At 68.4% G+C, this 13,099-nt stretch overlaps 1 protein-coding gene across 1 annotated transcript; it reads right to left on the reverse strand.

The window, feature by feature from the left end:
• Positions 1-1,040: 1,040 nt before the first annotated feature.
• On the reverse strand, positions 1,041-13,061 carry LOC141478074 (creatine kinase M-type). Its single transcript, XM_074167211.1, has 8 exons — positions 13,011-13,061; positions 10,792-10,991; positions 8,194-8,348; positions 7,169-7,301; positions 5,500-5,671; positions 4,128-4,251; positions 2,994-3,183; positions 1,041-1,369 (listed from the first exon to the last, which is right to left on the reverse strand). The coding sequence occupies exons 2-8, from the start codon at positions 10,982-10,984 to the stop codon at positions 1,191-1,193; spliced, it is 1,146 nt and encodes a 381-aa protein (XP_074023312.1). The 5' UTR covers positions 10,985-10,991; positions 13,011-13,061; the 3' UTR covers positions 1,041-1,190.
• Positions 13,062-13,099: the final 38 nt, after the last annotated feature.

A 13,099-nucleotide genomic window follows, 5' to 3' on the forward strand; every position in this document is an offset into this window, starting at 1 on the left:
GAGGCCACCACCTTGGGGACAACCCCCCCCCCCTTGGGGTGTGTGTCCCCCCCCCCTCCAGGACCTTGGGGACATCGTTTCCAGGTGTCCCCCCCCCCACCCCCGGGGGGGATTTTGGGGGGGGGGGGGGGGAGCTCTGTGTCACCCCCCCCCCCCCTGCCCTGGTGTCCCCAAGCTGTGGCTGATCTCGGGGTGTCCCCCCCCCCCTTGTGTGTCCCCCCCCCCCAGTCTGTAAATACGGCCCCGGGGGCTCCGGTGTCACCCCCCCCCTCCCCCCGTGTCCCCCCCCCCAAAAAAAACTCCTCCCCCCGGCACATTTTTAAGTTATTCCTGCCCCAAATCTGTACCTCGACCCCCCCCCTTCCCCCCCCCCAAATAAACAATAGGAAAGAATCGGTGTCGCCCCCCCCCCCCCCCCGCAGTGCTGGGACCCCCCCTAAAAGAGGGGGGGGGGGACACACCACCAGCCCCCCCCCCGGGCCCTTCTGTGGGGGTGGGGGGGGACACGCACAGGGTGGGGGGCAGCGATGGGGGGGGGGGACAGGACATAGATGGGGGGGGTCCCCAGGGTGTGGGGGGGGGGGACACACGGGATGGGGGGGGGTCCCCAAGTTGGGGGGGGGACACACACAGATGGGGGGGGATATAATGGGGGGGCACAGTGGGGGGGGTACAGATGGGGGGGGGACACACAGATGGGGGTCCCTAAGTGGGGGGGGGACACACACTGCAGGGTTACAGGTGGGGGGGGGACACAGATGGGGGGTTCCCCGGGGGGGGGGGGGACACAGATGGGGGGGGACGGGACACGGGGGTGTCCCAAGGGTGGGGGGGGGGACAGATGGGGGGGGGAGTAAAATGGGGGACCACAGATGGGGGGGGGGACACACACACGGGACAGAGACACTGATGGGGGGTTCCCCAGGGTGTGGGGGGGGGGGGGGACAGATGGGGGGGGGGACACGACGACACACAGATGGGGGGGGGGGGTCCCAAGGGTTGGGGGGGGGGGGACGGGACACACTGGGGGGGGTCCCACAGCCCGGACGCCGGAGGTGACAGCGGGAACCAGCAGCGTTTATTGAGGCCGGGTCCTTGGAAGGATTTGGGGGGGGGGGGGGTGTCCCCCAACTTTCCCGGGGGGGGTGTGTGTCGTCCCCCCCCCACTTTCCCGGGCCCCCCCCCCCACACTACTTCTGGGCGGGGATCATGTCGTCGATGGGCTGGTTCTGCTCCAGCTTCTTCTCCATCTCCACCATCAGCTTCACCCCGTCCACCACCATCTGCACCTGCTCCACCTCCGAGAAGCCCAGGCGGTCGGCGTTGGAGATGTCAAAGACGGAGCCCACGGCCGCCGTGTCCACCCCCCCTGGGGACATCGGGGTGTCAGTGACCCACGGCGCCCCACAGAACCCCACGGCGCCCCATAGAACCCATGGTGCTCCATGGTAGTCCACGGAACCCCATGGTGCTCCACAACTATCATGGTGCCCCATGGCCACCACGGCCACCGTGTCCACCCCCCCCCTGGGGACATCGGGGTGTCAGTGACCCACGGCGCCCCACAGAACCCCACGGTGCCCCACAGAACCCCACGGCGCCCCACAGAACCCATGGTGCTCCATGGTAGTCCACGGAACCCCATGGTGCTCCACAACCATCATGGTGACCCATGGCCACCACGGCCGCCTTGTCCACCCCCCTTGGGGACATCGGGGCGTCAGTGACCCACGGCGCCCCACAGAACCCCACGGCGCCCCATAGAACCCCCACAGAACTCCATGGAACCCTACAGTGACCCACAGAACCCCATGGTGCTCCACAACCCCATGGTGCTCCACAACCATCATGGTGCCCCATGGCCACCACGGCCGCCGTGTCCACCCCCCTTGGGGACATCGGGGTGTCAGTGACCCACGGCGCCCCACAGAACCCCACGGCGCCCCACAGAACCCCACAGAACCCATGGGGCCCCATGGTAGTCCATGGAACCCCATGGTGCTCCACAACCATGTGGCCACCACGGCCGCCGTGTCCACCCCCCTTGGGGACATCGGGGTGTCAGTGACCCACGGCGCCCCACAGAACCCCACGGCGCCCCATAGAACCCCACAGAACTCCATGGAACCCTACAGTGCCCCACAGAACCCCATGGTGCTCCACAACCCCATGGTGCTCCACAACCATCATGGTGCCCCATGGCCACCACGGCCGCTGTGTCCACCCCCCTTGGGGACATCGGGGCGTCAGTGACCCACGGCGCCCCACAGAACCCCACGGCGCCCCACAGAACCCCACAGAACCCATGGTGCTCCATGGTAGTCCACGGAACCCCATGGTGCTCCACAACCACGTGGCCACCACGGCCGCCTTGTCCACCCCCCTTGGGGACATCGGGGTGTCAGTGACCCACGGCGCCCCACAGAACCCCACGGCGCCCCACAGAACCCCATGGCAGCCCATGGCCACCATGTCCCCAGGTCCCCCATCCCCATGTCCCCCTTCTCCCCCCCCTGTCCCCCCCGTGTCCCCCTGTGTCCCCCCCATCCCCACGTGCCCCCATGTCCCCCCCGTCCCCCCTGTGTCCCCCCATCCCCATGTCCCCTTGTCCCCCCCCCCCCCCCCCGTGTCCCCCCATCCCCCCCCATCCCCATGTCTCCCCCCTGTCCCCCCCCCATCCCCATGTCCCCCTTCTCCCCCCTGTCCCCCCTGTGTCCCCCCATCCCTATGTCCCCCTCTGCCCCCCCCATCCCCACGTGCCCCCATGTCCCCCCTGTCCCCCTGCCCCCCCCCATCCCCATGTCCCCCTTATCCTCGCTGTCCCCCTGTGTCCCCCCCATCCCCCCCCATCCCCATGTCTCCCCCCTGTCCCCCCCATCCCCATGTCCCCCTTCTCCCCCCCGTCCCCCTGTGTCCCCCCATCCCCATGTCCCCCTCTGCCCCCCCCCCCATCCCCACGTGCCCCCTTGTCCCCCCTCCCTCGTCCCCCCCACCTGTGCCGCGCTTCTGCAGGCGGAGGCGCTTGAGGATCTCCTCGAACTTGGGGTGCTGGCTGAGCTTGGGGAGGCGGACGTGGACCCCCCCCCGCAGCCCCGTGCCCAGGTTGGAGGGGCAGGTCAGGATGTACCCCAAGTGCTCCGTCCACATGAAGGGGTGCCCCGCCTTCTTGAAGATCTCCTCGATCTTGGGGGGGGGGGGACACGACACCACACACGGGTGCGTGGGACGGGGTCCCCCACCTCGCCCCCGGCCACGGTGTCCCCCCCTGAACCCCTACGTCCCCATTGGGACCCCGAATCCTCCCCGTCCCCAAAGCCCCCCCCCCGTGTCTCCCAAAGCGCCCCCTCCCATGTCCTCAAGGCCCTCCGTGTCCCCATTGGGACCCCAAACCCTCCGTGTCCCCAAAGCCCCCCATCTCCCCAAGACCCTCCATGTCCCCCATTTCTCCATGTGTCCCCAAAGCTCCCCAAGACCCTCCATGTCCCCCTGTGTCCCCAAAGCCCCCCATCTCTTCAAGACCCTCCATGTCCCCAAGACACCCCTGTCCCAAGTGTCCTCAAAGCCCCCCAAGACCCCTCATGTCCCCAAGACCCTCCATGTCCCCCTGTGTCCCCAAAGCCCCCCCATGTCCCCATTGGGACCCCAGACCCCTCATGTCCCCAAAGCCCCCCATGTCCTCAAGACCCTCCATGTCCCCCAGACTCCCCCTGTCCCCCCGTGTCCCCAAAGTCCCCCTTGTTCCTCAACACCCTTCACGTCCCCAAGACCCTCAACGCCCCCCCATGTCCCCAAAGCCCCCCATGTTCCCAAGAACCCAAGTGTCCCCAAAGCCCCCCAAGACCCTCCATGTCCCCAAGACCCTTCATGTCCCCCCATAGCCCCATAAGTCCCCAAAGCTCCCCCCATCTCTCCAACACCCTCCATGCCCCCACATCTCCCCCACGTGTCCCCCCTGTCCCAAGTGTCCCCAAAGCCCCCCAGGACCCTCCATGTCCCCAAGACCCTCCATGTCCCCCGTAAGTCCCCAAAGCCCCCCATCTCTCCAACACCCTCCATGTCCTCCCACATCCCCCCATGTCCTCCCCCCCCCCCCGTGTCCCCAACGCCCCCCCCGTGTCCCCCCCCACCTTCTGGAGGCCGACGCAGAAGCGCCTGAAGACCTCCTTCATGTTGCCCCCCTTCTCCATGGAGATGACGCGGAGGTGGTCTTCCTCGTTCACCCACACCAGGAAGGTCTTGTTGTCATTGTGCCTGCCGGGGGGGGGGACACGACACACATGACACAGGGGCACCCCCCTCAGTGGCCGCACGGGGAACCCCCCCCCCCCATCTAGGCTCCCCCACATTCACGCCTCTGCCCCCCAAAAAGAAGGGGGCTAAACATGTGGGTGCTCCCTGTAACCCCCCCCCCAAGGTGGGACTCAGGCATCTGGGTGCCCCCCCACCCCCCCGCAGCTGGGACCCCCGATCTGTGGGTGCCCCTCGCTCCCCTCCCAGGTGGGGGTCCCCAACACTTGGGTGCCCCCCCCCCCCCAAGTGGAGCCCTAATTTCTGGGTGCCCTTTGCACCTCTTCAAAGGGGGGGGGTGTGTCCCCAACACCTGGGTGCTCCCCAACGTCCCCCCAGGGGGGTCCCCGATCTGTGGTTGCCCCTTGCACCCCACCAAAGGGGGGGGGGGGTTCCCCCAACACTTGGGTGCCCCCAGGTGGGACCCCGATCTGTGGGTGCCCCTTGCTTCTTCCCAGGTGGGGGTCCCCAATATGTGGGTGCCCCCCAGGTGGGTCCCTACTCTCCGGCTGCTCCCCTCCAAAGGGGGGATCCCCAAAAAGTGGGTCCCCCAGAAGCCTCCCAGGTGGGATCCTGCTCTCGGGGTGCCCCTTGCACCCCTCTAAGGTGGGATCCCCAATATGTGGGTGCCCCCCCCAGGTGGGTCTCAGGCCTCTGGGTGGTCCTTAGACCCCTCCAAGGCGGGGGGGGGATCCCCAACACTTGGGTGCCCCCCAAGTGGAACCCTACTCTCTGGGTGCCCTTTGCACCTCTCCAAAGGGGGATCCCCAACACTTGGGTGCCCCCCAGCATCTTCCCAGATGGGTCCCTGCTCTCGGGGTGCCCCTTGCACCCCTCTAAGGTGGGATCCCCAATATGTGGGTGCCCCCCTAGGTGGGTCTCAGGCCTCTGGGTGGTCCTTACACCCCTCCAAGGTGGGGGGGGGATCCCCAACACTTGGGTGCCCCCAGCATCCTCCCAGATGGGTCCCTGCTCTCGGGGTGCCCCTTGCACCCCTCTAAGGTGGGATCCCCAATATGTGGGTGCCCCCCTAGGTGGGTCTCAGGCCTCTGGGTGGTCCTTACACCCCTCCAAGGGGGGGGGGGGGGGGGGAATCCCCAACACTTGGGTGCCCCCAGCTCTCTGGTTTCCCCCCAGCACCCCCGCCCCGGTTGGGATCCGACCCCCACCGCCACCCCCGGCTGGTTGACAACCCCCCCCCCAGCCCCCCACCAGATGCCGCGGGCGTCGGGCCAGTCGCGGGCCATGCCCGAGGCCAGGAGCAGGGGGGAGACGGGTTTGTCGAAGAGGAAATGGTCGTCGATGAGCTGCTGCTGCTCCTGCTCCGTCATGGCCTTCAGCGGGTAGTACCGGCCCTTGAACTCCCCCTCCAGGCTGTTCAGGGCTGCGGGAGGGGGGGGAGGGAGGCGTGGTCAGGCCAGGGGACACGCCCACAAACCCATAGGACACGCCCACGCCCACACAGGCCACGCCCACGCCCCCCAAAGGCCTCGCCCACCCGTTGCCTCCCGCTTTCTCACCACCTGCACAGCTACTAAGCCACGCCCACACCTCACAGGACACGCCCACCACCACCAGGACACGCCCACAAACCCATAGGACACGCCCACATCCCCCAGGCCACGCCCACTCCCCCCCAAGGCCTCGCCCACCCGTTACCCCCCGCTTTCTCACCACCTGCACAGCTACTAAGCCACGCCCACACCTCACAGGACACGCCCACCACCACCAGGACACGCCCACAAACCCAAAGGACACGCCCACATCCCCACAGGCCACGCCCACTCCCCCCCAAGGCCTCGCCCACCCGTTGCCCCCCGCTTTCTCACCACCTGCACAGCCACTAAGCCACGCCCACACCTCACAGGACACGCCCACAAACCCAAAGGACACGCCCACATCCCCACAGGCCACGCCCACGCCCCCCAAAGGCCTCGCCCACCCGTTGCCCCCCACTTTCCCACCACCCGCACAGCCACTAAGCCACGCCCACAGCTCACAGGACACGCCCACCACCAGGACACGCCCACAAACCCATAGGACACGCCCACATCCCCACAGGCCACGCCCACACCCATGCAGGCCACTGGCACTGCTCCCTTTGCCACGCCCAGCTGCTAGCCACGCCCACCAGACCCTCAAGCCACGCCCACCCCAGACACGCCACGCCCCCTCCAGGGGAAGACCACGCCCCCTCAACACCAGAAAGAACCACGCCCCTGGTCCACACCCTCTACCCACAGACCACGCCTCCTACCCCCGACCACGCCCCCCACAGTAAGCCACGCCCTCTACCCACAGACCACGCCCCCTCAATCTCAGTCCGTGCCCCCCCCCGGAACAAGCCCCGCCCCTCTCTAAACCTCTAAACCCTGCCCCCTCTCTGGGTCCCGCCCCTCCCCTCCAAAGCCCCGCCCTTCCCTGAACCCCACTCGCCCCCGAGCCCCTCCCGAGGCCCCGCCCCCTCCCGAGGCCCCGCCCGCTCCGAAGTCCCGCCCCTAAGGAAGCCCCACCCCTACAGAAGCCCCGCCCACGCCGAAGCCCCGCTCTAAAACCCCGCCCCTCCCTCAAGTCCACTCGCCCCAAAACCCCTCCCGAGGCCCCGCCCCCTCCGAAGCCCCGCCCTTCCAAAACCCCGCCCCCTCCCGAAACTCCACCCGGCCCCAAGCCCCTCCCGTGGCCCCGCCCCCTCCAAAACCCCGCCCCCTCCGAATCCCCGCCCCTCTAAAACCCCGCCCCCTCCCGAAGCCCTGCCCCCCTCCCGAAACTCCACCCGGCCCCAAGCCCCTCCCGTGGCCCCGCCCCCTCCTAAACCCCGCCCCCTCCCGAAGCCCCGCCTCCACAATAAGCCCCGCCCCCTCCCGAAGCCCCGCCCCCTCACCGTTGACGGACAGCTTCTCGATGGCGCGGCGCTCCCCCCGGCTGCAGTGGGGGGGCAGGGAGTACCCCTTGATGCTCCGCCCCGTGCGCACGCGGCTGCTCAGCACGTACTTGGGGTCCAGGTCCTCCCCCCCCTGGCAGGGCCGTCAGTGGCACCCCGAAACCCCCCCGGCACCCCGAAACCCCCCCGGAACCCCCCCGGCACCCCGAAACCCCCCCGGCACCCCGAAACCCCCCCGGAACCCCCCCGGCACCCCGAAACCCCCCCGGAACCCCGAAACCCCCCCGAAACCCCCCCGGAACCCCGAAACCTCCCCGCAACCCCCCCGGAACCCCCCCGGAACCCTGAAACCCCCCCGGAACCCCAAAACACCCCTGCAACCCCACCCGGCACCCCGGAACCCCCCCCGGCACCCCGAAACGCCCCCGGCACCCCGAAACCCCCCCGGAACCCCGAAACCTCCCCGAAACACCCCCGGCACCCCGAAACCCCCCCGGAACCCCGAAACCTCCCCGAAACACCCCCGCCACCCCGAACCCCCCCCCGGCACCCCGGAACACCCCCGGCACCCCAAAACCCTCCCTCCCCTGGACCCTCCCCCGATCCAGGGGGACCCCGGAACCCCAATTTCCCCGTCACCCACCGCACCGGGGGGGGACCCAGGAATTTGGGGACCCCCCCCCCAACCTTCACCCCAAGGAGCGACCCAAGCACCCTGCCGCTCCCCCCCCCAATCTCACCCTGGGGGGGGGGGGTGTCCAGGAATTCGGGGACCCCCCCCATCTCGCCCCGGGGGGGGGTGTGTGTGTGTGTCCAGGAATTCGGGGACCCCCCCCAACCTTCACCCCAAGGAGCAACCCAAGCACCCTGCTGCCCCCACCCCAAAATCTCACCCCGGGGTGTGTGTGGGGGGGACGGGACCTATGATTCTGGGGGTCCCCCTATCTCGCCCCGGGGGAGGGGGGGGGGGGTCCCGGGGTGGGTTTTGTGGGGGTTTTGGGGGGGGGTTTTGGGGGGGTCGTTACCTTGAGGTTCTGGTGGTTGAGGTCGGTGCGGTGCTTGTCGGTGGGTTTGTACCCCCCGTGTCGGTCCTGGATGACGGGGTCGAAGAGATCCTTGAAAACCTCGTAGGACTCCTCGTCCCCGGCCACGCAGCCCACCGTCATGATGAAGGGGTGTCCTGGGGGGGGGACACACCGGGGGGGGTCAGGGAGGGGGGGCTGGTACCCAGTATGGCACTGGGAATGGCACTGGGAACCCAGTATGGCACTGGGAGGGGACACTGGGAACCCAGTATGGCACTGGGGATGGGAGGGGGGACAGAGCCCACCGTCATGATGAAGGGGTGTCCTGGGGGGGGGACACACCGGGGGGGGGTCAGGGAAGGGGGGCTGGTACCCAGTATGGCACTGGGAATGGCACTGGGAACCCAGTATGGCACTGGGAATGGGGACTGGGGATGGGAGGGGGGACAGAGCCCACCATCATGATGAAGGGGTGTCCTGGGGGGGGGAGTGTGGGGGGGGGACACCGGGGGGGGGGTCAGGGAGGGGGGGCTGGTACCCAGTATGGCACTGGGAATGGCACTGGGAACCCAGTATGGCACTGGGAGTGGGGACTGGGGATGGAAGTGGGGACAGAGCCCACCATGATGATGAAGAGGTGTCCTGGGGGGGGGAGTGTGGGGGGGGACACCGGGGGGGGGGGGTCAGGGAGGGGGGGCTGATACCCAGTATGGCACTGGGAATGGCACTGGGAACCCAGTATGGCACTGGGAGGGGGCATTGGTACCCAGTATGGCACTGGGAATGGGGACTGGGGATGGGGATTGGAGATGGGAGGGGGGACAGAGCCCACCGTCATGATGAAGGGGTGTCCTGGGGGGGGACACACCGGGGGGGGGGGGTCAGGGAGGGGGGGCTGGTACCCAGTATGGCACTGGGATCAGGGACTGGGCTCCCAGTATGGCACTGGGGAGAGGGTTTTGGCACTGGGGATGTGTCACTGTGGGTGACCCCCGTCCCAGTGCCCCCAGTTCCCCCCCAGTGTCTCCCAGTGTTTCCACTACGCCCAGTGCTCCCAGTGCCTCCCAGTACCCCCATTGTCCTCCAGTGCTCCCAGTGCCCCCCGTGCCCCCCAGCACCCACAGTGCTCCCAGTGCCCCCCAACATCCCCCAGTACACCCCAGTGCCCCCCCAGTGCTCCCAGTACCCCCCAGTGCCACCAGTACCTCCAGTGCTCCCAGTACCCCCAGTGCTCCCAGTGCCTCCAGTGCTCCCAGTGCCCCCCAATGTCCCCCAGTACACCCCAGTGCCCCCCCAGTGCTCCCAGTGCCCCCCAGTGCCGCCAGTACCTCCAGTGCTCCCAGTACCTCCAGTGCTCCCAGTACCCCCCAGTGACCCCCAATGCCCCCCAGTGCCCCCAGTTTCCCCCCAGTGCTCCCAGTACCCCCACTGTTCCCACTACCTTTCGTGTTTCCAATGCTACAAGTGCCCCCAGTACCCCCCAGTGCCGCCAGTACCTCCAGTGCTCCCAGTACCTCCAGTGCTCCCAGTACCCCCCAGTGACCCCCAACGCCCCCCAGTGCCCCCAGTTTCCCCCCAGTGCTCCCAGTGCTCCCACTGTTCCCACTATCTTTTGTGTTTCCAATGCTACAAGTGCCTCCAGTGCTCCCAGTACCCCCCAGTGCTCCCAGTACCCCCCAGTGCCGCCAGTACCTCCAGTGCTCCCAGTACCTCCAGTGCTCCCAGTGCCCCCCAACGTCCCCCGGTACACCCCAGTGCTCCCAGTACCCCCACTGTTCCCACTACCTTTTGTGTTTCCAATGCTACAAGTGCCTCCAGTGCTCCCAGTACCCCCCAGTACCCCCCAGTGCTCCCAGTACCTCCAGTGCTCCCAGTACCCCCCAGTGCCGCCAGTACCTCCAGTGCTCCCAGTGCCCCCCAACGTCCCCCAGTACACCCCAGTGCCCCCCCAGTGCTCCCAGTACCCACACTGTTCCCACTACCTTTTGTGTTTCCAATGCTACAAGTGCCTCCAGTGCTCCCAGTACCCCCCAGTGCCGCCAGTACCTCCAGTGCTCCCAGTACCTCCAGTGCTCCCAGTGCCCCCCAACGTCCCCCAGTACACCCCAGTGCCCCCCCAGTGCTCCCACTGTTCCCACTACCTTTTGTGTTTCCAATGCTACAAGTGCCTCCAGTGCTCCCAGTACCTCCAGTGCTCCCAGTACCCCCCAGTGCCGCCAGTACCTCCAGTGCTCCCAGTACCTCCAGTGCTCCCAGTGCCCCCCAACGTCCCCCGGTACACCCCAGTGCTCCCAGTACCCCCACTGTTCCCACTACCTTTTGTGTTTCCAATGCTACAAGTGCCTCCAGTGCTCCCAGTACCCCCCAGTACCCCCCAGTGCTCCCAGTACCTCCAGTGCTCCCAGTACCCCCCAGTGCCGCCAGTACCTCCAGTGCTCCCAGTGCCCCCCAACGTCCCCCGGTACACCCCAGTGCCCCTCCCAGTGCTCCCAGTACCCCCACTGTTCCCACTACCTTTCGTGTTTCCAATGCTACCAGCGCCCCCAGTACCTCCCAGCGCTCCCAGTACCCCCCAGTACCCCCCGGTCCCGGACCCACCGGGGTTGTCCACTCCGGTCTGGATGACGTCGTCGAGGGTGAAGCCGCTGGGGGTCTCCTTGTCGCGCAGGCGCTGGTAGAGCTGGGGGGTGAGGACCTTGGCCATGTGGTTGTTGTGTTTGGAGAGGTCGGGGAACTCCTCCTCCGCCGAGAACTTCAGCTTGTGCTTGTTGTGGGTGCTGCTGAAGGGCATGGCGGGGCTGGGGGGACACGGGGGGGGGGGGACACACACGGTCTGCCGTGGGGCACAGCACGCCGTGGGGCACCGTCACGCGTGGGGCACGCAGCACGGCATGGTCTACCATGGAACACGGGTGGGCATGGTCTGCCATGGGTATGGTCAACCATGGGGCACAGTGTGGGGCATGGTCTGCCATGGGTATGGTCAACCATGGGGCACAGCACGCCGTGGGGCACAGCACGCCGTGGGGCACAGCACGCCGTGGGGCACCGTCACCCATAGGGCACAGCACGGCGTGGTCTACCATGGAACACGGGTGGGCATGGTCTGCCATGGGTATGGTCAACCATGGGGCACAGCGTGGGGCATGGTCTGCCATGGGTACCATCTGCCGTGGGGCATGGTCTGCCATGGGTATGGTCAACCATGGGGCACAGCACGCCGTGGGGCACCATCACCCGTGGGGCACGGTCACCCGTGGGGCACACAGCACGGCGTGGTCTACCATGGAACATGGGTGGGCATGGTCTGCCATGGGTACCATCTGCCATGGGGCATGGCGTGGGGCATGGTCTGCCATGGCTATGGTCAACCATGGGGCACAGCACGCCGTGGGGCACCGTCACCCGTGGGGCACAGTGTGGGGCATGGTCTGCCATGGCTATGGTCACCCATGGGGCACACAGCACGGCATGGTCTACCATGGAACATGGGTGGGCATGGTCTGCCATGGGTATGGTCAACCATGGGGCACAGTGTGGGGCATGGTCTGCCATGGGTACCATCTGCCATGGGGCACGGCGTGGGGCATGGTCTGCCATGGCTATGGTCAACCATGGGGCACAACGTGGGGCATGGTCTGCCATGGCTATGGTCAACCATGGGGCACAGCACGCCATGGGGCACGGTCACCCATGGGGCACAGCACAGCATGGTCTACCATGGAACATGGGTGGGCATGGTCTGCCATGGGGCACGGCGTGGGGCATGGTCTGCCATGGGGCACAGCAAGCCATGGGGCATGGTCTGCCATGGGTACCATCTGCCATGGGGCACAGCAGGGAAATGGGGCAGGGATATGGGGCACGCCATGGGGCAGGGACGTGGGGCACGATGTGGGGCAGGGATATGGGGCAGGGATATGGGGCAGGCCGTGGGGCAGGCCATGGGGCACAGCGTGGGGCAGGCCGTGGGGCAGGGATATGGGGCAGGGACATGGGGCACGCTGTGGGGCAGGGATATGGGGCAGGGCAGGACAGAGGGGACACGTCCCTGCCCGTCCTTGGGGACACGGGGGTGACGGGGCGTGTCCCTGGGCGTGGCCGGAGGGCGGGGGGGAGGGGGCGTGGCCTCGTTTTGGGCGTGGCCGGAGGGCGGGGGGCGTGGCCAGGCTGGGCCGGGCCATGTTTGGCCGCGAAGGGGACGGGGCTATTTATAGCCCGGAGGGACCCCCGGGGGAGGGGGGCGGGGGGGGGGTCGGGGGGAGGGGACACCGGGACCGACCCGAGACCGGGGGGGGGGGGGGTCGGGGGTCCCGGTGGCACCGGGAGGGGGGGTTTCGGGGGTCCCGGTTCCGGTGGTACCGGGGGGGTCCCGGTGTCACCGGCGGGGGGGGGGGGGGTCGGGGGTCCCGGTGGCTCCCGGGGGGGGGGGGGGCGGTACCGGGGGGGTCCCGGTGGCTCCGGGGGGAGGGGGGGGGTGTCCTCGAGTCCGGTGGCTCCCGGGGGGGGGGGCGGTACCGGGGGTCCCGGTGATACCGAGGGGGGGGGGAGCGGGGGTCTCAGTGTCACTTGGGGGGGGGGGGGGATTAGGGGTCCCGGTAACACCGGGGGGGGGGGTCCTCAAGTCCGGTGGCACCGGGGGGGGGGGATCGGGGGTCCCGGTAACACCGGGGGGGTGTGTGTGTGTGTGTGTGTCCTCGGGTCCGGTGGCATCTTGGGGGGGGGGGGGAGGGGGGGCCGGTACCGGGGGGGTCCCGGTGTCACTGGGGGGGGGAGGTCGGGGGTCCCGTGGGGGGGGGGGCGTCCCCCGGGGTTACCTTGAGCGCTGCGGACGGTCGGGGTCGGGGTCGGGCCGGTACCGGGGAGCAGGCGGCGGGGAGCGGGACCGGCACCCCCTTTTATCACC

This window comes from Numenius arquata, unplaced genomic scaffold (genome assembly GCF_964106895.1).
Source record: "Numenius arquata unplaced genomic scaffold, bNumArq3.hap1.1 HAP1_SCAFFOLD_1404, whole genome shotgun sequence".
Lineage (NCBI taxonomy): Eukaryota > Metazoa > Chordata > Aves > Charadriiformes > Scolopacidae > Numenius > Numenius arquata.

Coding starts and splice junctions, on each gene's coding strand:
- LOC141478074 (XM_074167211.1), bottom strand. CDS start 10,984: ATGCCCTTCAGCAGCACCCACAACAAGCACAAGCTGAAGTTCTCGGCG. Junction 5,672..7,168: donor CGAGAAGCTGTCCGTCAACG/GTGAGGGGGCGG, acceptor CCCCTCCCGCAG/CCCTGAACAGCCTGGAGGGG. Junction 4,252..5,499: donor CCCGACGCCCGCGGCATCTG/GTGGGGGGCTGG, acceptor CCCCCCCGGCAG/GCACAATGACAACAAGACCT.